The sequence below is a fragment of the Pollachius pollachius genome, assembly GCF_949987615.1.
Source record: "Pollachius pollachius genome assembly, chromosome: 4".
NCBI lineage: Eukaryota > Metazoa > Chordata > Actinopteri > Gadiformes > Gadidae > Pollachius > Pollachius pollachius.
Window position 1 is genome coordinate 4693029 of NC_136937.1, and position 24355 is coordinate 4717383.

At 44.1% G+C, this 24355-nt stretch overlaps 1 protein-coding gene across 3 annotated transcripts in view; it reads left to right on the top strand.

The window, feature by feature from the left end:
- The window catches only part of fbxo18 (F-box DNA helicase 1), a 51481-nt gene that overhangs the window by 25429 nt on the left and 1697 nt on the right, over positions 1-24355 (top strand). For 2 of the 3 annotated variants that reach the window (XM_079734486.1, XM_079734487.1), the window contains exons 15-20: positions 11803-11975; positions 13247-13322; positions 14721-14900; positions 15483-15608; positions 21458-21564; positions 23601-23735. In XM_079734486.1, coding sequence (XP_079590612.1) covers positions 11803-11975; positions 13247-13322; positions 14721-14900; positions 15483-15608; positions 21458-21564; positions 23601-23735 — 797 coding nt within the window. Of the gene's footprint in view, positions 1-380; positions 1862-11802; positions 11976-13246; positions 13323-14720; positions 14901-15482; positions 15609-21457; positions 21565-23600; positions 23736-24355 lie in introns of those variants that run through there. The other variant, XM_079734488.1, reaches the window with a different exon arrangement.

Here is a 24355-nt window from a genome sequence, read left to right on the forward strand (position 1 = left end):
AGTACCTTAAAATCCGGGGCGCATGTCAGAGTAGTTGCAAAGGCCGTTACGAACGTACATAGAGTATGCGTTATTTACCGTCCGTCTCCAGCCCATATAGTGAATGCGAACGCTACCGAATTATTACTCTTTAGCAATTCTCTGATCGTAGAACCTCTGAGCTTCATCAGATGAGTCGAAGGTGAGCACGTCGTCCCCGTATGTCACGCGCAGCCTGGCGGGGTAGATCAGGTGGAACCGGACGTTCTTTTGGTAAAGGGCTTGTTTTATTCCGTTAAATGCAGCTCGCTTTTTAGCGAGAGCTGCGCTGTGATCTTGAAACATCCTTATGACAGTTCCTCCGTACCGCAGCTCGTGATTTCTCGCCCATCGCAGCGCAGCCTCCTTCTGTTGGAATCGGGAGAAACAAACCAAGAATGTGCGCGGAGGTTTTCCTTGTCCAGATCTGAAGGTCGGGGATCGGTGGGCTCTCTCCAGTTCGGGCGGTACAGTGAAGACATCGGGGCCCATCACCTGCATCAGCAGCTCCGACATGAATTTAACCGGGTCCTTGCCGTCCTCGCTGCCTTCTGGTATGTGCAATATACGGAGATTCGCTCTCCGCGATCGGTTTTCTAGGTCATCAAGCCGAGTGAGGAGAGATTGGTTTTGGGCTTGGAGCGTCTTAATGCTAGACTCCGCAGCGCATACACGTTCAAAGTTATCACCGGACACTGACTCCACTGATGTGAGGCGCTGTTGAAATGTGTTCACTGTTGTTTGGAGTGAGTCCAGCGAGGCTTGTAATGGCTTTGTAGATTCTTGAATCAGAAGAGAGACATCATCCCTTAGTGTGATTCTCTGCTTCGCAAATTCTGCAGCCAGTTGATCCTTAGACATGACAGCGGCATCCATGGTAGCTGAAGTTTTTGTCGCTGTCGGAGGGCTGTTAGCTGAGAACGGTGCTAGCTTACTTGCGGCGCTACTAGCAGCACGTGTAGCTTGGGTTTGTGCACTGCTGCAAACTGATTTAGAAAGCTTCGATTTGCTCATTTTAAGTGGAAACACTTGATTAAACACACTACTGATGGTTTGTCAAAAACACTGGAAAGAAAGCTTGGTAAAAGTCGAATATAGCAAAAAATAGACTGGGAGCCTTCACTCGTGCGTCCGCTCACCACATTTACAACCGGAAGTCAACAACAACTCCATTTTTATCATCGCCTCTTAATGAGACACTTGGGCCTGCCTCTGAGACATAATCAGATCCAGTCTGGGCGGAATGGGAGAAAGGCTCACTCTCAGAGTAGCCTCCAGTGTTGCTCTGAGTCTGTTTCGGGCTTTGGTCTTAGTTGTGGCCACAATGGAGAACCCTGATTCACACAGGTACGTAGTTGTGAATGGGAGCAGGAGTTTCACAGCCCTCAGTGCAAGACATGGGTACTCCTTTGAGACTGCAATCCAGAAGAAGCCCAGGTCCAGTTTGCCCCGCTGCAGCTTTAAAGTGCTGTCAGTGGAAACTTCCAGAAGCTGGGATTCCAGGTGTGAGGGCAAAGCAACATCACTTGCAGTGGGATCCAATGCAAATGGGTCCAAAATCCACATGTTTCCCTCTCTGGGATCCTCAGGAAAGTAGTCACCAAATTTCTCTGCCAGTTGTGAGAGGTGCTGGGAGACTGAGTCACTGATATTGACATGAGGGGAGTTTTCCAAAATGTCAGACAAAAGTGGAAACATGTCCATCCTCTTTTCCTGGGCCCTCTTGGTCCACAAACCAAGTTTCCTCTTGAAAGCTTCAACTTTGTCTGCAACAAAAAATATGTTGCTGTTTCTCCCTTGAAGTGAGGTGTTCAGTTGGTTCAGTAGTGAAAATATGTCACAGAGGTAGGCAAGTTTTGCTGTAAACATTGTGTCAGCATAGTAATGTGCAAGATGAGATTTTTTCTCAGTGAGAAAAGAGAAGACCTCATTCCTCAGTTCAAACAAACGATTGAGGACCAGTCCTCTTGAGAGCCATCTCACTTCACTGTGATATAGCAGCTGGACATGATCTGCTTCTATGTCCTCTCAAAGCTTAGCAAAACATCTGGAGTTCACTGCATTGTTTTTAATAAAGTTTATGGTTTTCACACTTACATCCATCACCTGGTGGAGATCTGGTGACATCTTTTTTGCTGCAAGGCTTTCGCGGTGGAGAAAACAGTGTGTCCATTTAGCCTCTGGTGCACGATCAAGTATCTGTCTAATGACACCATGAGGCCTGCCAGTCATTGATGCTGCACCGTCGCTGCACACCCCGACGCAGTTCTGCCAGTCCAGGCCATTCTCAGTGAAGTAGTTATCCATGCAGCGGAAACATTCCTGAGCCGTAGTGCGTTTTGGTAGCTCTCCACAAAACAGTATGACTTCGTGCAAACTACTGTCCCAGCGTTAGCGAACAAAAACTAGCAGCAGTGCAGCATTCGTGACATCCGTGGACTCGTCTAGTTGCAAAAAAAAAAAGGGCTACTTTTTATTCTTTCTATAAGTTGATGCTGTATGTCTGAGGCCATGTCTGCGATACGGTGACTCACAGTGTCGTTTGAGAGTGGGATGGTCAGCAGCTTTTTTGCAGCGGCCTCTCCGATCATCTCACGGCACATATCAACAGCGGCAGGCAGAACCAACTCCTCCGCTATGGTGAATGCCTTCTTAGTCTGTGCAACACGTCTGGCTACGAGGTAGCTTGCTTTCAATGCACATTTAGAGTTGCTCGTCAGTGACACGACAGACCTTTTCTGCATCTGCAGTCCACTCTCCTTCCTCTTAAAATAATCCACCGGCTTTCCCACGAGCATCGGGTGCTTGGTCTGTAGATGCCGCTGTAGTTTTGAGGGCTTGATTGAGGGCTTCGTTGGACAGCATTAGCCCACACTCCACACACTGGGCTTTTGGCACTGCCTCTGTTCCTCCATTTACGAAACCGTATTTAATGAAGTCGAAATTGTATTTCCGCAAAAACTTTGTCTTTTGGGTGGAGGAGTCAGGATGTTCGTCGTCATGTTTTCTTTTAAAAAACGTATCCATATTTGCCGCAGCGAGCGAAGAAGACTCTTCTTCTCTGTGTATTCGCGCTTCCTAAAGTTCGCGGTGGCGGTAATGCATCACGCAGTTGTTTAGGACCTAAACAACTGCGTGATGCATTACCGCCACCGCGTGGTCGAAAACGGCATTGTAAGTTACTGAGCGTCTCATGCATAGCATATCTCTGTCTTCACTTGATAATCTACAAAGTCCCGCGGCCCTTGCGGCCCACAGGTGCAAAACTGAAAGTTTTTCGCGGCCCTCTAGGGGGCGATGGCGGCCCAAGTTTGGGCCGCGGCCCTATGGTTAAGAATCACTGGTCTAAGAGAAGCAAAGCAGGTGAAATCATCTGAAGGATAACGAGATTTTAACATTTACGAATAAAGTGAACAATGGAAACAGAGGACATTGTTCATGTTTAATTACAAAGCATTCCATTCATTGAGTTACAGTGCTAAGTTAGCGACCAAAGAAAAAGGTAGACCACTTCGCAAAATCAAGATCACCAAAAGTTATGGCTACGTCAGTGTTGTGGGTGCTACATGGTTTGCTAGGTACTCATGGCTTACTGGTAGCATTACTAGCAATCAACTGTATTGCTGGCCCTGTTTGCTAATGAATAATGGAAAATCTCCAACGTGGGCTCCAACTTGATAGGGCAACCAAACGCCACGACAAGTGTCAAGTTCACGTTGGTGCTGCTATGCGACTTTCCTTGCTAGGCAACATGCCTATAGATCAGGTTGTTTGAAATAATGTTCTCGTTCTTTTACTAGTTTGTTACTCTGACCGTTCTGTTTGATATTGTGGAAAGGGTTTGGAAAGAGTGAATGATTCAGAGCATGATGCATTTTAAATGACATCACTTTTGGTCTTGAGTCTTTTTTTAAAACAATTGTAACTGAAAATAAACATAGCTAAATTACAACCAATAACTTCAGTCGTTGAGGGCAAAAATAGGCCCAGATCTTTTTATTTACTTTTATATTTTGTAAAAGTAACAAAATGTAAAAGTAGGCTTTGCATCCTTTCCTTCTGCCCTTGTAGTCCATTTCAAAGACGTGCTGCCCACCAGCTTTCAAATTACAGTGATGCCACTGGTGGCTTTGAATCAATTTTATTCACTTAACTATCCCTCCCTACTATTTTGTAGTTCACCAAAACACCCTGAAACAACTTGAGTCTCACATTCTTATGCCACCATACACCAACAGTGCAAGCAGGCCAATGGCAACCAAGCGCGCAGTCCTTCCTCCCTCACTTTAAAAACCACCAGCCGCCACTGATTTTTATATATATATATATACATATATCTCCATCCTCTGTGTTCTGTCTGCGCCTGGTATGAAAACATGCGGTGGAGGAATCTAGAGTCCAGACACACAAACACACACACACAGCCAGACATGGAGCAGCCTGTTGTGTATACACTGGACTGTGTGCTGGAGAAATCTGGAGAACACGCCCTATTAGAGTTCAGTGGGTCCTGGCTCCACACATGAGTGGCCTCAGCTGCTAGGGCATCACACCCAGCTTGCGGTTGGGGTTTGTATATCTATACATGGTTTGTCTATGGGATTGGTTAACGTCCTCAAGGTTCTCGCTCCATCCCAGGATGCTGCTAAGATCTGTTCACATATGGTTGTTACATTCTTCGTTACAGTGCTTACTTGACTTCTGGAGATACTCATTCATGCCTTTTATCTCCAGCAGGCTTGACAACTGCAATGGCCTTTTGACAGGCCTCCCTAAACAATCAATATAGAAACTTAAATTGATACAAAATGCAGCAGCCAGAATTCTCACAAAAACAGAATGAACCGACCACATTACCCTAATACTAATCCCTACACTGGCTCCCAGTATATTACAGAATCAATTTCAAAGTGCTGCTGCCAGTTAACAAATCTTTTAATGGGATAGGACCTGACTATCTATCTGACTTGCTTTGGCAATAAATACCAACAACCCCTGAGACCACAGGAACAAAGTTTGTTGATAAGACAAGCTGTTAGATCAAAGCAAAACGGATTTTAGCTTTTATGATGTGGGTCTATGTAATTCAATTCCTGAACACATAAAACGTGCCCAAACTGTTCCCAGTTTTAAAACTAGGCTCAAGACTGAACTGATTTTAATTGCCTTTTGCTAACTGCCGACTTACACTCTGTTGTATGTCCCTTTACCTATTTTTAAATGCATGCCTATCTGCACTTTAAACCTCCATTTGATTTCTTACTTTATTTATTTGTATTTTTACATTTTACTATGATTACACTATGATTATTTATGCTTACACTGCCTTTTTTTTTTTTGAATGATTTTTTTTATTTGGAAATGATTATGAGCAGATTGCACTGAGCATACATTTGAGCAGACATATCCAAGTTGTTTTTTTTTTTTTTTTTTTTACGTACATATACAAACAACAGTATCCCACCCACCCCACCCATTTGAACATGTAGTACACACACCTAGGATAACAAAAAGAAGAAAATATATAAATAAATACAATAAAAGTAAATAAATAAAATAGTTAGCAAGGTTACCATACTTAGTAGTGACAAATGTCACCATGTACTTGTTCGCATACATACTCACAAACACTTTACATTATAGGCTGAAATGCCAGCATCAATCCACATCGCAATTACACATCCAAAAATAATAAAATAAAATAAAATAAAATTGTTTTATAATTTGATTGGCCCAGAAGTGACCAAATCTGTTTATAGGGTCCTAATGCAAGAACTATTGCTATGGGGTATCAGGTATAGTTTTGAGTTTCCCTATGTATTTCAACACCGGATCCCAAGTGGAGTGGAATTTGTCCCTTGACCCCCTAAGCGAGTATTTAATTTTTTCTAGTTGTATAAAGTGCATCAGGTCACACATCCACAAAGACGCTTTGGGAGGGTTTTTTGATTTCCAATGTAATAATATTCTTCTGCGTGCAAGCAGAGTCACAAAGGCTAATATATTTTTATAACTTTTCCTTACTATAGAATGTCTTTGATCTGTGATACCAAATATAGCTGCTGCTGCATTTGGTTGGAAGTCAGTATTGAGCGCATCAGACAATGTTTTAAATATCATAGACCAGTAAGTGACCAGGGCAGGGCACGACCAAAACATATGGGTTAAATTGGCAGGGGTGTGGTGACATCTGTTGCAACTAGCATCTGAATCAGGATATATTTTAGCTAATCTTGCTTTGGAAAAGTGAGTCCGGTGTAAAACTTTAAATTGTATTATACTTAATTTTGCACACGAAGTGCTGTCATTCACTCTTTGTAAAGCACAGTTCCACATGCCATCTTCCATATCTTCCCCCAGTTCATCTGCCCAGTCCGCCCTTATCTTCGCGATGGTTATGGTTTTAAGAGAGGCTATACAATCATGTATTCTAGAAATTAGCCTTTTCGAATTGAACGGGGATTCTAGCAGATCATCTAAGCTTGATACTGAAGATAAATTTGGAAAGTTGGGGTCATGGCTCGTAAGGAAGTGGCGTACTTGGAAATATCGAAACAGACTAGATCGAGGAAGGCCAAATTTTTGTGATAGATCATTAAAGCTGGCAAATACATAATTTATGTACATATCTTTAAATTTAGAAATGCCTTGTCTTTGCCAAAAAGAGAATGTAGCATCTAATTTAGCTGGGTGGAAGAGATGGTTATTGCATATAGGGCTTAAGCTAAGAATTTGTTTGAAACCAAAGTGCCGTCTCATTTGAAACCAGATCTTCAAAGTATTGATGACAATAGGGTTGTTTGTGAACTGGGTAATCGAAACTGGAAGACTGGAAGTGACCAGAGCTGTGAGAGATGTTGAGATGCACGATGTAGCTTCAAAGTGGCACCAGTCTGTATCTGGAGCGTGAAGCCAAAACATTATTTTTTGAACATTTGCAGCCCAGTAGTAGTAGAAAAGATTAGGAAGAGCTAGGCCTCCCTGTAATTTAGGCCTCTGTAGAAGCTCCAAACGTACCCTAGGGTTCTTGCCATTCCAAATAAAAGAAATAAAAGCGCTATCAATACCTTTAAAGAAAGACCTAGGAAGGTAAAGTGGGATACATTGAAACAGGTAGAGGAATTTTGGGAGCACACTCATCTTGATGCAATTCACTTTACCTGCTAAGGACAAGTGGAGTGTTCTCCATTTCTTTAGATCTAATTTGACTTTATCAAGTAGAGGAGCAAAATTTTCCTGGTAGAGGTTTTTCATATCTCTTGTGATGTTAATGCCCAAATATTTAAAACTGTTTCTAGACATTTTAAACGGTAAAACATTATCCTGGATTTGAAGAGCCAAGTTGTTAACAGGGTAGCATTCACTTTTACTAAAGTTCAGTTTATATCCGGAAAATTTACCAAATCTTAACAGAACATGGATTATATGAGGTACACTAAGAATAGGGTCCGATACAAATAGTAGTAAATCATCGGCATATAAGCTTAGTCTATGCTCTTCTCCTCCTCTAAAAATTCCACTAATAGATGGCAATGATTTGAGTGCGATGGATAAGGGCTCTATGGCCAAGGCAAATAACAGTGGACTAATTGGACATCCCTGACGGGTCGCTCTCGACAGGGTGAAGTACTGAGATTGCCTGCCGTTTGTAACCACAGAGGCCTTGGGTGAGCTGTAAAGAAGTTTAATCCATGAAATAAAATTAGGACCATACCCAAATTTCTCCAAACACGTGAATAAATATTCCCACTCAACCCTATCAAAGGCTTTCTCTGCGTCCAGCGAGATGACCACCTCTGGTACCCCACTGGGCGCAGGGGAGTGAACAACATTCAAAAGCCGTCGGATATTTGCAAATGAGTGTCGACCCAAAATGAAACCGGTTTGGTCAGCAGAGATCACATCAGTCATTGTGGTTGCTAAGCGCAGGGCAAGAGCTTTAGCTAGGATCTTCACATCGCTGTTTAGGAGGGAGATGGGTCGATATGAACCACATTCTGTATTCTCTTTACCTGGCTTAAGCAGGAGAATAATCGATGCCTCAGTGAGAGTTTGTGGTAATGAACCACGGGACATAGAATCTATAAACATTTCAAGTAGAATTGGGGATAGTTTCTTAGAAAAAGTTTTAAAGAATTCTATTGGGTAGCCGTCGGGGCCAGGAGTCTTACCACTTTGCATTGCCATTATTGCGTTAATAATTTCAGACTGTTGTAATGGGAGTTCGATCTTTGTCTTATCCGTTACCTTTATGGAAGGAGCCTCAAGATTGCAAAAGAAATGTTCCATATCAGTTCTATCATTGGTCGCCTCTGATGTATACAGGTTAGAATAAAATGAGGTGAATGTTTCATTAATTTCTCCCGGGTCAGTAGTTAAATCCCCATTTGGTTTCCTTATTTGTGAGATTTGTTGAGAAACAGATTGGGCCTTAAGTTGGTGTGCTAGAAGGCGGCCAGCTTTTTCTCCATGCTCATAGGTATATCCACGTGATCTTAACAACATTTTTTCTGTTTTACCGGTTGACAACAGGTTGTATTGAGTTTGAAGGTCAAGCTTTTTTTTATAGAGTTCAGGGGATGGAGACGAAGAGTACTGAGAGTCTATTGTGCTTATCGAGTTAATAAGCTGGTCTTGTTCAAGTCTTCGCATTTTATTGATTCTTGCTGAATATGATATAATCTCACCTCTGATCACAGCCTTCAGTGTCTCCCAAAGCAATGAGGAGGAGATGTTATCTTTTTTGTTGGATACTATAAAGTTGTCAATTACTTTGTTTATCAAATCACAGAATGAGCTATCAGCCAGTAAGGTTTTGTCTAATTTCCAAGGAGGACGTTCCGAATTGTTAGGAGGAAACACGAGATCTAGTAAAACTGGGGCGTGATCAGATTCGACTATGGTTGAATAATCAGCTTTTGTGACAAAGGGAAGAAGGTTTCTATCAATAAAAAAGTAGTCTATTCTGCTGTATGAGTGGTGAACCGGGGAAAAGAAGGAGAAGGATTGACCAAGTGGAAAAAGAGAGCGCCAGGGGTCGACTCCACCTATTTGATCCATAAGAAAAGATAAAGATTTGGCCATTTTAGAAGGGTCTGTAGATTTAGGATTAGAGCGGTCCAATATTGGGTTAATGGTGCAATTCAGATCACCCCCTAAAATTAATTGTTGTGAACTTATGTCTGGTATTAATGAAAAAACTTTACCCATGAATTTATCATCATCCCAGTTTGGGGCATATATATTGACCAAAACGACTGGTTTGTGGAAAAGTAGCCCAGAAACGATGACAAAACGCCCCTGTGGGTCAGAAATAACAGTGGTAGCACTGAACTGGATTTTTTTATGAATTAATATAGCTGTCCCACGTGTTTTGGAATCGAAACTTGAGTGGAACACATTTCCCACCCAAGCTTTCCTAAGTCTAATTTGATCTTTCAACAACAAATGAGTTTCTTGAAGAAATGCAATTTCGCATTTTGTGATTGAATATTCTAGCTCTTTTTACAGGCCCATTTAAGCCTTTTACGTTCCAGCTAATAAATCTTACATCAGCCTTACTTACATTAGTTCTTTGTTCCATGTTTCATCAGGGAAAGGATATAATTGTATTAATAACTGTAAAGCAAACAAATGGTCGCAACAGAGATGTGTGCAGCTCCATGGATAACCTCACTAGGAAAGAGTTAGTTAAAGAAATAAAAAATATAAGAAAAAATATAGTGGTGTACCATCCCATAACCCTGTCCCAAACCCCAGACATAAACACATACATAACTAACACTAAGCCTATACTTGTTCCTTTTCCTAAGGCAAGCTGCAGGCGTAACACTTTTTCCAATAACTTCTGGTGCAACATCATCTTCTTGCTTCTAGCTAAGAAGGCTCCCAGTAATATATGTATAAACAAGCTTAACACATAGGCCATGAAGGCAAAAGCAGGGCTGAGGGGACAAAAATATTATAAAATAATAATTAGGCACATCCATGTAATGGAAAAGCTATGTGTCCCCCTCCCTTTATTTTTTTTGTTCCCCCTAATTAGCCCAAACATAACATGAATGAAAGCAGTAGCACACAGTAACACAAAATCCGGGCCACTTTTTTCCCCATTCTTCTTTTCCCCTTCTAAACATGTTATCCCCAAACGTAGCGTGGATGAAAGCAGTACCTTAAAATCCGGGGCGCATGTCAGAGTAGTTGCAAAGGCCGTTACGAACGTACATAGAGTATGCGTTATTTACCGTCCGTCTCCAGCCCATATAGTGAATGCGAACGCTACCGAATTATTACTCTTTAGCAATTCTCTGATCGTAGAACCTCTGAGCTTCATCAGATGAGTCGAAGGTGAGCACGTCGTCCCCGTATGTCACGCGCAGCCTGGCGGGGTAGATCAGGTGGAACCGGACGTTCTTTTGGTAAAGGGCTTGTTTTATTCCGTTAAATGCAGCTCGCTTTTTAGCGAGAGCTGCGCTGTGATCTTGAAACATCCTTATGACAGTTCCTCCGTACCGCAGCTCGTGATTTCTCGCCCATCGCAGCGCAGCCTCCTTCTGTTGGAATCGGGAGAAACAAACCAAGAATGTGCGCGGAGGTTTTCCTTGTCCAGATCTGAAGGTCGGGGATCGGTGGGCTCTCTCCAGTTCGGGCGGTACAGTGAAGACATCGGGGCCCATCACCTGCATCAGCAGCTCCGACATGAATTTAACCGGGTCCTTGCCGTCCTCGCTGCCTTCTGGTATGTGCAATATACGGAGATTCGCTCTCCGCGATCGGTTTTCTAGGTCATCAAGCCGAGTGAGGAGAGATTGGTTTTGGGCTTGGAGCGTCTTAATGCTAGACTCCGCAGCGCATACACGTTCAAAGTTATCACCGGACACTGACTCCACTGATGTGAGGCGCTGTTGAAATGTGTTCACTGTTGTTTAGAGTGAGTCCAGCGAGGCTTGTAATGGCTTTGTAGATTCTTGAATCAGAAGAGAGACATCATCCCTTAGTGTGATTCTCTGCTTCGCAAATTCTGCAGCCAGTTGACCCTTAGACATGACAGCGGCATCCATGGTAGCTGAAGTTTTTGTCGCTGTCGGAGGGCTGTTAGCTGAGAACGGTGCTAGCTTACTTGCGGCGCTACTAGCAGCACGTGTAGCTTGGGTTTGTGCACTGCTGCAAACTGATTTAGAAAGCTTCGATTTGCTCATTTTAAGTGGAAACACTTGATTAAACACACTACTGATGGTTTGTCAAAAACACTGGGAAGAAAGCTTGGTAAAAGTCGAATATAGCAAAAAATAGACTGGGAGCCTTCACTCGTGCGTCCGCTCACCACATTTACAACCGGAAGTCCTACACTGCCTTTTTTGATTGTATTTTTTATTTAATGTTTTTATTTATTATTATATCTTTTGTCAAGCACATTGAGTTGCACTTGTGTATGAAATGGGCTATGCAAATAAACTTCCCTTACTTTCTGTACAGCTATAAATAAGATATATTGTAAGCATAGTGTTAATAATGCACCAGTTTAGAGGGTTCCTATTACAATTTACAGCATTAGTTCTATGGGAATCGATTTCATACACAAGCAAAACTGGTATTGCAACTGAGATATCCTGTACCAAATCGTAATCAGATATTAAATCGAATCCGGACCTTGTGAATCGGAATCAAATCGTTTCGGGAAATCAGTGGCGATATCCAGCCCTGATAGTCATCGTGTGTGTGTGTGTGTGTGTGTGTGCGTGCCCGCCGGCCCTCGCCCCCCCTCGCCCCCCCTCCCTCCCACAGGCAGCGTATACGGGGAGGACTTCGACCCCGTGGCGTTGGTGCCACTCAGCACTAGCCCCGCCCCCGGCGGCGGCGGTGGGACGGCCATCTTGTCCCGCTGTAACTTCGGCGTGTTCAACGAGGCGGTGCGACTCACAGACCGCAACCCCGCCTGCACGCTCCACTTTGTTGGCGTGAGTAAACGCACACACGCAAACATGCACACGCAAAAACACATACCCAACAACACATCTGCCCTCTGGAAATCTCAATCTCGATCTCAAAAGGCCAGAACAGAAGACTAAGAAGAAGTTTTTTTCCCCCAAGCCATACGGACAATGAATGCATAATTCCCCCCTCTTCATAGATTTTTTATTTTACTTTATTTAACCCCCAACCCCCTTTTTTTTTTCCTCTTACTTTCCCATTATTATTCAAATCTGCACAGCTGGGAGTTGCAGTTGCAATCCCCATTTCACTGATTTTTGTTCCACAAATTCTGCATATGCAATTAAATTCTTGAAGCTTGAATCTTGAATCCCCTCACCTACGCACTTACATACACACCCACACGCATGAATGTGCACATGCAAGTGCACATGCAAATGCACATGCACCAACGCCTATGCACTTACAAATGGTCTGCATATGGCCGTGAAGAACCGGCCTTGAAGAACAAACTTTGACTCACAGCTCAAAGTAATTTTTAAAATATTTTTTGTCTTTTACGAGATGGGACATTTGAAAGCTCTGTTGCATAAAAAGAATGCATTTAATTACGACCAGAACTTGTTTTTTCTCTAGAATTGTTCATCACTCTCGCACGCACGCATGTACACACACGTTTACACACGTACACGACACACACACACACACACACACACAAGCACTGCAAAGCCCAAACAGGTATGAACTATTTTTTTATCTTGAATAATTCCACATGCACATACAAACACACACAGGTACACACACACACGGCAGTGAACCAAGGAATGGTCATCGGCCAATCTCCATTGGCTTGTGATGTCTATCCTTAGCACATTTTTAACTAAAGCTGTTTAATAAACAGGGGACGGAAGACTGCATCTCCAAACATACCAGAACTTGCTCGCTTACTCAATCACCCACAACGCCACAACAACAACACAATGAAATCACAACCACATTGCCAATAGCAGTACACGCAGTCAATGCCAAATTCCGAACCGGTCATTTTCCGCTTTAACCTCATATCCAAACCACCCAATCCGGGGCAGGCATCAGGCACGGTGGATCCTTTGCGTGCCAGGCAGCAGGGTATATCCACGCCGCCTTGCACACGGTTTCATTTCGCTCTGCTAGGCAGCCTGGATTCCATGGATCCGATGAATGTTAGTTAATATTATACAGCGCTTTGAGGGGCCCCTGGTCGTATACGCTGTATCGTTGCAGTCCATTCACCAACCTGCCCTCTGCCCCGCTGTAGGGCGTGGCCGGGATTGGGCTGAGCAAGATCCTGGACATCTGGACGCTGAAACAGCCGGAGCACAGCCGCCCAGCCGGTAAGACGATCTGCTGCCCGACCGTTGGGTGGGGCCCCACAGGCCCGGGCGCAGGGGCCGGTACCACGGCCCCTTATTTGTTTTTATTTGCGGCATATTGGTTTTCGGATTAGCGTGACGAGACGACCGCCACGCGATGAAAACAATATCCCGAGTTTGAGATCTCAATCGCGGGATATTGCCCAATATCCCGAGATAGCGAACCAATCAAATTGCGCCATCTTAGGAGGTTCACTTGTAGCATGTACTAAATAGAGATAGAGATATAGAGACGCATACATAGATATATATAGAGATAGATGTACGGAGATAGATGTATTGAGAGATATATATATATATATATACTGTAGATATATATAGATTGATACGGGTACAAAAATGCGAAAAGCCTTAACTTATTTGACTTGGCTACTACGTTCTTTCCTCCTATGGCCCTAACGTCCTCTCCTTTAACACGTGCCCTGCAAGTGGCCAAGTCCCGACTCCTTAAAGTGTGCATAATCCCGTCTGTCCGCAGCCGACACCTCATCAACCCAAGTGCAGCCACGCCCCTTTTTCCACCAGCAGCTGCCCCCCTCCGCCCCCCCCCCCCCCAGTCCCCTCTTAAAGGGGTGATATCACGCCACCAGGGGTGAGTGTGGTCATTCATTACGAGCCGTTTGAAAATCTGCCTTTTCAAGTGCCTTAGTGACGTCACTAGTGGGCGTGTCCACCTAGATGTATGCTCGATAGATCAGCCCACCGTTCTACCCAGTGGGCTGCGGCAAACGCAAAAACACGTCCCGAGTGCTCCCGACGAGCTGGCTGTCGCCTTGCATGGTTGAATGTGTGCATGAATGGGTGAATGTTTGGCAATATTGTAAAGGGCCCTCGAGTGGCCACGGGTTAGAACAGCGCGATACGGAGCTCTTGTGATGTCACCAAGTCACAGACAAAAGGGCGGGTTTTCAAACGGCTTGTAACGACTAATGGCACTCACACCTGGTGGGGTAATGTCACCTAGGGCTGGAGCGATTAATCGAATTTTGTGTCCAAAAATTTAGTGTCAAGCGGTCACAAAACTAATATAATCGAGGTTTCGATATTTATTTTTTTATTTTTTTTATTAAATGTTTTATAGAAAGTGCAGCTGGATACATACCTGTACATTATATTAGATTTGAACATTTTCCATTTGACCATTTTGTGTATTTTTTTAATGCGAAATTTCAAAGGTCTCAGTCACAAAGTGTTTTTCGAGAGAGACATGCTGAATAAATACGTCATGTTTTCAAACTCAAAAACATAATCGGTTGAATAATCGTGATTTCAATAATGACCAAAATAACCGTGATTAGGATTTTTTCCATAATGGAGTAGCCCCAATGCCCCCCCCCCCCCTTTGACGCTCCCGTCCAGGCATCATGGACCCCTTCATCCGCTCGTTCGGCGGCTACGACAGCCTGCAGGTGTACGCGCTGCAGTCGGAGGACCGCGAGCTGGAGGCCAAGCTGGCCGTGGTGGAGAAGCACTCCCAACGCGTCCCCGAGCTGGTGGGCCGCCTAGGGGCCTGTCACCGCGACGACGCACGCCAGGCCGGTGAGGCCCGCGAGGAGGGGCGGGGCGGGGGGGCGTGTGTGTGTGTGTGTGTGTGTGTGTGTGTGTGTTCATACGTACATGCATGATTACGTACTATTAACATCCATGCATACATACGTACGTAAGCTAATATGCATACGTACATACATGCATATTAACATACATGCATACCTGTGCATGAATGCATTAGTGCATGAATGCATTAGTGCATTCACACTTGCGCCTGGGTGTGTGTGTGTGTGCGTGCATGTGTACGTACATGCACGCATAATCTCTGTTGGGAACGCATGCATGCTAAAAACACGCTCGCACTCACTGTCACACGAGGGAGTTGGCTGTGTGTTTTGGGAATGTTACAAAACAAAGATTACCTCCCACCGCGACGTGTGTGTGTGTGTGTGTGTGTGTGTGTGTGTGTGTGTGTGTGTGTGTGTGTGTGTGTGTGTGTGTGTGTGTGTGTGTGTGTGTGTGTGTGTGTGTGTGTGTGTGTGTGTGTGTGCGTGCGTGCGTGCGTGCGTGCGTGCGTGCGTGCGTGCGTGCGTGCGTGCGTGCGTGCGTGTGCATGTTCCTCTCTCTCCACAGACTTTATCTTGGGCACGGTCCACAAGGCGAAGGGTCTGGAGTTCAACACGGTAATGGTGTGCGACGACTTTGCCCGGATCCCCTGCGCCCGACACCACCTGACACAGCTGTCCGGCTTCAACTGGTGTGAGTGCTAACGCGTGCGTGCGTGCGTGCGTGCGTGCGTGCGTGGGTGTGTGTGTGGTATGTACAGTGGGGCAAAAAAGTATTAAGTCAGCCACCAATTGTGCAAGTTCTCCCACTTAAAAAGATGAAAGAGGCCTGTAATTTTCATCATAGGTATACCTCAGCTATGAGAGACAAAATGAAAAAAAAAAAATCTAGAAAATCACATTGTCTGATTGTTAAAGAATTTATTTGCAAATTATGGTGGAAAATAAGTATTTGGTCAATAATAAAAGGTCATCTCAATACTTTGTTACATGCCCTTTGTTGGCAATGACAGAGGTCAAACGTTTTCTGTAAGTCTTCACAAGGTTTTCACACACTGCTGCTGGTATTTTGGCCCATTCCTCCATGCAGATCTCCTCTAGAGCAGTGATGTTTTTGGGCCTTCGCTGGGCAACACGGACTTTCAACTCCCTCCAAAGATTTTCTATGGGGTTGAGATCTGGAGACTGGCTAGGCCACTCCAGGACCTTGAAATGCTTCTTACAAAGCCAATCCTTCGTTGCCCGGGCGGTGTGTTTGGGGTCATTGTCATGCTGAAAGACCCAGCCACGTTTCATCTTCAGTGTCCTTGCTGATGGAAGGAGGTTTTCACTCAAAATCTCACGATACATGGCCCCATTCATTCTTTCCGTCATACGGATCAGACGTCCTGGTCCCTTGGCAGAAAAACAGCCCCAAAGCATGATGTTTCCACCCCAATGCTTCACTGTAGGTATGGTGTTCTTTGGATGCAACTCAGCATTCTTTCTCCTCCAAACACGACGAGTTGAGTTTTTACCAAAAAGTTCTATTTTGGTTTCATCTGACCATATGACATTCTCCCAATCCTGTTCTGGATCATCCAAATGCTCTCTAGCAAACTTCAAACGGGCCCGGACATGCACTGGGTTTAGCAGGGGGACACGTCTGGCACTGCAGGATTTGAGTCCCTGGCGGCGTAGTGTGTTAGTGATGGTAGCCTTTATTACTTTGGTCCCAGCTCTCTGGAGGTCATTCACTAGGTCCCCCCGTGTGGTTCTGGGATTTTTGTTCACTGTTCTTGTGATCATTTTGACCCTACAGGGTGAGATCTTGCGTGGAGCCCCAGATCGAGGGAGATTATCAGTGGTCTTGTATGTATTCCATTTCCTAATAATTGCTCCCACAGTTGATTTCTTCACACCAAGCTGCTTACCTATTGCAGATTCAGACTTCCCAGCCTGGTGCAGGTCTACAATTGTGTTTCTGGTGTCCTTTGACAGCTCTTTGGTCTTGGCCATAGTGGAGTTTGGAGTGTGACTGTTTGAGGTTGTGGACAGGTGTCTTTTATACTGATAAGGAGTTCAAACAGGTGCTATTAATACAGGAAACGAGTGGAGGACAGAGGAGCCTCTTAAAGAAGAAGTTACAGGTCTGTGACAGCCAGAAATCTTGCTGGTTTGTAGGTGACCAAATACTTATTTTCCACCATCATTTGCAAATAAATTCTTAAAAAATCAGACAATGTGATTTTCTGGATTTTTTTTTTCATTTTGTGTCTCATAGCTGAGGTTTACCTATGATGAAAATTACAGGCCTCTCTCGTCTTTTTAAGTGGGAGAACTTGCACAATTGGTGGCTGACTAAATACTTTTTTGCCCCACTGTATGTATGCAGGCCTTGACATTAAGCTTCTTACGTTATGTTTTATTTGCAATAGCAAAACATTCTTGCCCAAAATGGAAAATGTAGGCCTAGTAAGTTAATGTATAAAACCAACAAGTATCTGTTGAATTATAATAAATTATTCAAATACAAAACATAACAATTATGGCTGCAAAGCTGTCAAACCAGAAAGCCCAACAGAAGAAACACTAGGGCCTCACAATTAATTAGTTAATTAATTAATATATTCATATAGGGCCTACTACAGCAATCAGAATAACATTTCTTTTTCTTTCTTTTGGTGAATATTTCAAACTATTAATTGCATCCCGATTCGCTATAATGCAAAATTATCATCAAATACTCATCAGTAAGTAACAGCCCACCATTATGGGGTCAGAACAGTCTCATTAATAACGAATGCACAGAGAAGGATTCACAAATGTGTTTTGATTTATATATAAATTACTCTCTTCTCACATATACATTTCAATGCACCCACAAATGGATATCGGTATTTATAAATATAAAATAAATCCATACACAAAAATAAGTTTCACAAACACATTTCTGATCCACGCACAAATGTGTCTTGTTTTAAATACATGAAAATCCATAAATACATGAATTAAAAAAATATTTGCAATTTTCATAAAAAATGTATTTGGATGTTGTTACATTTATATACAAACTGTTAAACTTGAATTTACAAGACGCTTGTTTGCATTTGTGTGTGAACTGGTCTGTATTTATATGTGGATTTTTGAGACTCTCCTGACATGGCTGGATTCACAAATGCATTTTTTTCAACAATTTTTTGTACAATCTTAATCTTCACACAAAATATAGCCTCTGTTGCAGTCTATTGCACAGGTTGTCAATATGTGTCTTCCAGCAGAGAAGATTATCAATATGAACCCCTAAATACTTATATGAGGATACCTGGGTGATTTTTGATGACCACTGGCTCATGGTCAGTCACTTGCCTCGGATCCAAAACCATTTCCTGTGTTTTGGTCACATTTAGAATAAGATGGTTGGTGTCACACCACTTAATAAATAGTTCTATCTCATCCTGGTACACAGAGGGGTCCATATCCTTGTGTAGAAGGCTCAGGAACACGGTTTCGCCTGTAAATTTGACCATATAATTGTTAGGGTGCACAGTCCTACAATCGTTGGTGTACAACGTAAACAGTGTTGGTGATACAACGCAACCCTGTGGCACTCCTGTGTTGCAGTGTTTGCTGTCTGACAGTGCTCTGTTGACCTTCACTTGCTGTGTTCTGTTCATTAAAAAAGAGTAAAACCATTTGATCAAGGTGGTGTTTACACTCATGTCTTTGAGCTTCTCTAAGAGTATGTGAATTTGCACTGTATTAAAAGCTGAGCTGAAATCAACAAATAAAAAAAACCTCTGAAGAATAAGTCCAGTCTCCGAGCCTCCCGGTTCCCTCGGTCAAATGTCTATGGGAAATAACACAGGGTTTTTGAATGCTCGTACATAACAATCTCTAGGTGGCGAAGAAGTAAAAGCTGTGTCAGGTTTTGAACTACACACTTATTCCATCTAGTTTCAACTGGGTTTTGGGATTGTCGGTGCCGTTTAAGCAGTAAACGATTATTAATGCTACCTTAACGGCACCGACAATCTAAAAACCCAGTCACTGCAGTCATGTGAATGGCTGCATTTGTGAATCCAGCCACGTCAGGAGAGTCTCAAAAATCCACATATAAACACAGACCTGGTCCCCTTTCCCGAAAGCATCGTTAGCCTAAGTGGATCGTGAAGTGCGTCGTACGAGCATCGTACAGTTTTCACACCGTTTCCCGAAAGCATCGTTGGTTAACGAACGTCGTGAAAATGCTCGTAGCTAACGAGGACTCCAGGGGTACTCGTAGGACGCTAAGAGCATCGCTAGCAGTGTTGCCAACTCTCGCGAGACAAATAAGCAACTCTCACATTAAAAAAAAACCCCAAAAGAAGCCCAATGCCTAAAAAGGCGCCCAAAGCCGCTGTAACCTGTCACAGCCTTAACAGCATAGCCTATTTGTATAATGAGTGAAATAATTACTTTTCCAAAGCCAAAACTTACTTTATTTTTCAAGTTTTACAAAAAAGAAATCTAAACATCATTGTACAAGACACACATTTGTGTGTAGAGAGAGAGAGAGAGAGAGATCCTCCTGTACTACTCAGAATCCAATATCCGTTAATCTTGATGAGAATGGTTTAGCATTCCTTCTATGCTTTTCTGTGCTAGCATGCTGCTTAAGGTCTGCATGGTGTGCTCGAATTTCTGCCTTACAGAACCTGCGAAGAGCCTTACTGTTATCCCCTGTAACGGGACGAATCAAATCCTTGAGCTCTCTCTCCCTCTCCCAGTCAGGATTGTATTTTTTTCCATACTTCAACCACTTTGTGGGCATTACGGCAATTCTCACTATGAACCACTATCGCTAAAACAAACTCCGTAACTTGCATGCTATGCCAGCCAGCTTGACTTTGTTTGATTTACCCGCGTCACGTTAGGTATCATGCACGAGCGAGTTTGCGTGCGCAGTAACGCGCGAATGAGAACTGGATGGATGGATGGATAGATAGATAGATACATAGATACTTTATTGATCCCCAAGGGATTCAATCCTAATCTAATAAATATGCCTACTGTTCACCAGCCTACAAAAATGTGAAGCACCGAGTCGCGTATTATTTTTGGCTTTAAGCAACCAAGTTTCTAAAAATAAGCCCAAAATACCGCAACCCGCGACTCCACATTTTTCCAAGCGACTTCTTGTAAATACAAGCCCAAAGTTGCGTATTATTAGCGGACTTGGCAACTATGATCGCTAGCCTACTATAGCTTCAGTGGCGTCACCAGCGGACATTCCGTGTATTGGATGTGTTTTATTAAAAACACATCCAATACCACGGAATGCCCAGCTGGCGCAATTTCGCAACAGAAAAACAGTGGTTACCGCCGATATATTACTCATAGACTACTGTTAGATTTAAACAGCAAAGATAGAGACATGTTTGAAGTCAACAACAACATAATTTATTGCAGCAATTTAAAATTCCAAAAATACATGCGCAGCCGAAACGTACCGATCAAACGCCACGTCACAAGGCATGTAATGAAATCAAATGATTCCATTGCTCTTGTGTGGGAGGTCGCTTTAAATAAATGTTCTCCAGTGTAGACACCCCTCTGTTAAATTCCCATAGAGGCAGGCAGATTTTAAAGGCCAAAACATCTATTTATTCACAATACATTATTCATTCACAAAGAAAATTGGGGACCTTATAGGTTGTATTTTCCTCATTTGTTTAATTAAGGCATTAAGAGCGATCAAGATTCCAAAAGATGATTTTTTTATTCCACTTTTTAGTCAACTTCAGCATGGGTGACTTAACTTATGCCTACCACTGTATGTATGTATGTATGCCTCCGGATGATATTATGAATCCTAAACAACTGCGTCGGAGAACTGCGTTGTCCGACGTCTGGCTGAGAATGAATTGGCAGAAAGAAACATGGCGGTCGCAAGAGGAAGCCTCTCCTCCTACACTCGCGCGAGTGAATTTGCGTGATCAAACTTGCGCAAACCAATCCCGCGAGTAAACTCGCAAATTCGACGACATTGGCGCGCACGCGAACAGGCGGGAAGGAAAAGCGATCTTGCTCCAACAGCATGCTGGCTGCCTGTGCACAGCGTTCCAACTCATTTCCCCTTTTAATTGTCCTGACCCGCTGTTCCTGACCTCCAGGCGGCCCTTTGCAGCCGGCCATGTTCAATTAAATTCCTGTTTTGATTATATCTTCGTCAGGAAGTACTCTGGTAGTGCTCTGATCTCTCGGATCTGGAGGCCGGTCAAGTCCCCAGACCCTCCAGAGACTGTAGTGATCTCCTGCTCCCAGAGATCGGACCAAGAGATCGGACCTCGGCTCTTTATCTTCCTGTGGGAAGCTGGCGGGCTCATCTGATTGGATGAGACGGAGACGTGTTTCTTGTAGACTTGTGGAGCGGGTTTGTTTAGCATGTTGTTGTTGTTGTCGTTGTTGTTTTGGGAGTTCACACGGCCAGCGAGAGGCCTTGAGGCTCGGACAGGGATTGGAACCGTCAACCCCCCTGTCGCTAGCCGTTGTCGTCAGTGACCATGTCCCTCCCCCCCCCAGGGGACATCCCCCCGGATGAGTGGAACCTGCTGTACGTGGCGGTAACGCGGGCCAGGAGCACACTGATCCTGACACGGAACATCCGGAACATTCTTACCCAGGCCGGGGTGAGGCTTCCTCTCGCGCACGCACACTCACTCACTCCCTCACTCTCACTCTCTGTCTCTCGCTCTGTCTCTCACTCCCTCACTCTCACTCTCTGTCTCTCGCTCTGTCTCTCACTCCCTCATTCTCACTCTCTGTCTCTCACTCCCTCACTCTCTGTCTCTCACTCCCTCACTCTCTGTCTCTCACTCCCTCACTCTCACTCTCTGTCTCTCGCTCTGTCTCTCACTCTCTGTCTCTCACTCTCGCTCTGTCTCTCACTCCCTCACTCTCACTCTCTGTCTCTCGCTCTGTCTCTCACTCCCTCACTCTCACTCTCTGTCTCTCACTCCCTCACTCTCACTCTCTGTCTCTCGCTCTGTCTCTCACTCCCTCACTCTCACTCTCTGTCTCTCACTCTGTCTCTCACTCCCTCACTCTCACTCTGTCTCTCGCTCTGTCTCTCACTCCCTCACTCTCACTATCTGTCTCTCACTCTCACTATCTGTCTCTCACTGTTTCACCCTCTCCCTCACTCACTCACTCTCAGCCTCTCACTCCCTCACCCTCACTCTCTGGGCCCTATTTTAACGGTCTGAAACGCAAGTGAGAAGCGCCAAGCGCAAGTAGCTTTGTGGGCGGTTCTATGGCGATGTCGCTAGTTTACCGGCGCAAAAATGACTCTTGCGCCCGGCGCAAATCTAAAAAGGGTTGGTCTGAAGTAGCCTAATTACCCGTAGGTGTGGTTTGGGCGTAACGTGCAATAAACCAATGAGAGTGCCAGCTCCCATCCCCTTTAAGAGCCATGAGCGCATTTGAATCTTACGAGTTGATATTTTGACAGCGCGTCTGCAGTCTCCGATGAGACCGATGCACATGAATTTCAAACTTCAAATGGCTCAGTTTATGGCCAAATAATATGGCCTAATTCACACATGGAATAAGGTTTTCTTCCAAAACTTCAGAGTCCTCAAATAAATTTTGGCAAAGAAAACTTAACACACATATGATATGCGGTAACTGTGGTTCTATTTAATGATATACGCAATACATTATAAACATTGTTTCTTATCAATATTGTATGCATTATCGTTATCGACTTTTGTTCCTAATATGCATGTGTCCCCCCGTTAATATATATTGCCATGGACTGTATTATGCGCTACGTGTTTAGTTTGCGTGTGTTTAAACAGATGGACGCACACACGTGCGCCCGCATTCATTCATTCTTTTTAACATTCACTCACGGTAAAACAATGTTTTTTCACGATCAAATACTCATCAATCCTAAAAGTGATGGGCATGTACACGATGTCTGTGTCAAGAAAATATGTGTTTGCTGTACAGTGTTTGCAGATGCATTGATTTAAAAGTACAAATTATTACCGCTGTATCTGCTGGTCTTTCCCAAATAATTTACCACAACAATGTGTGGCTAGGTATATGAGAGAAGCAAAGTGTATGCGCGAGGTGTATAAGCAACATTATGCATGCGCCCTTAAAATAGCATCTGAACAACGCGCCACTGACTTTAAACCAGGTATTTCCTGGTTTGTGGGGCAAGTGGTTTCTGAAACTGCAAAATAGCACCAGGGAACGTTTGCGCCAGAACACGCCTCCTCCTTTCGTCGAACCGCCCCTTTGGGCGCAAGATCATTCCCTAATTTACCGACGCATGGCGCAGGAGGGAAAAGAACGCTGTGCGCCAGTTGCAAACTAGCAACGACACATGTGCCAGTGATTAAGTCAATTGCACCGGATGCCAGATAGGGCCCTCTGTCTCTCAATCCCTCACCCACTGTCTTGTGCTACAGCAGTTTGTTGTTTGGTGTGTTTTTGAGACCTGCAGAATATCTCTAGCCAGGATGTGTGCACGCACTAAACGGTTGCCAGAATCTGCTGTGATTGTCGCACAAAAACAACTTTTCTTTTCTTTTCTTTGTTTTTTCTCCAACTCCAACACTCATTTCCTCGCGTGACCTGAGCGCACATTAACCGACAAACCTCCTTATCTTTCGCCATCCACACACTTCCTGTCCGGCGCTGGGGGTTCCCGCAGGAGTACTTCCTCAGGCCGCAGCTGCCCGGCCCCCTCCTGACCGACGGCCTGCCCCCCCGCTGCTCCGTGGCACAGTGTCTGCATCGCGTCTCTGCCGACGCCGCCTTCACCATGAGCAAGCGGCCCATGAGATTCGTACGTTCCACTGCCGGGTGCTGACTAAGCATTCCCGTGTGTGTGTGTGTGTGTGTGTGTGTGTGTGTGTGTGTGTGTGTGTGTGTGTGTGTGTGTGTGTGTGTGTGTGTGTGTGTGTGTGTGTGTGTGTGTGTGTGTGTGTGTGTGTGTGTTATAACTATGCCCTAGAGTCTGTTACCGGACCAAATGACAATAACGTTTAAAGGTGTGTACAATGTCGTGGCAAATACTAAAGTAGATATTGCGTCTAAGGCAGATGCGGGCCTAAACCAACAAGAGGCAGCGAGCTTAACGAGTGTGAAAACAGATATACATCACACGGAACACAAAGGTGAACATTTTAGACAACCCTGAAGAAGAGCAGGGTGGCAAGACCATGCACAGAATAGTAAACAAAGCCTAAGCTCATAAAAAAACGTAACATGTGGATTTTCCATCATAACAAACACTTTTATTGAGTTTGTCTTGTTATTATTGCCCCCAGTTGTGTGCTTCATACAAGATTTAACGCCATCCCACACAGTATTAAAAAAACAAAAACAACTTTTGGGTGACAGGGCCTTGTTTTTCCCTTTTCTGCTTCTGCATAATAATTCTAGTTTTGTGTGGGATGCAAACAA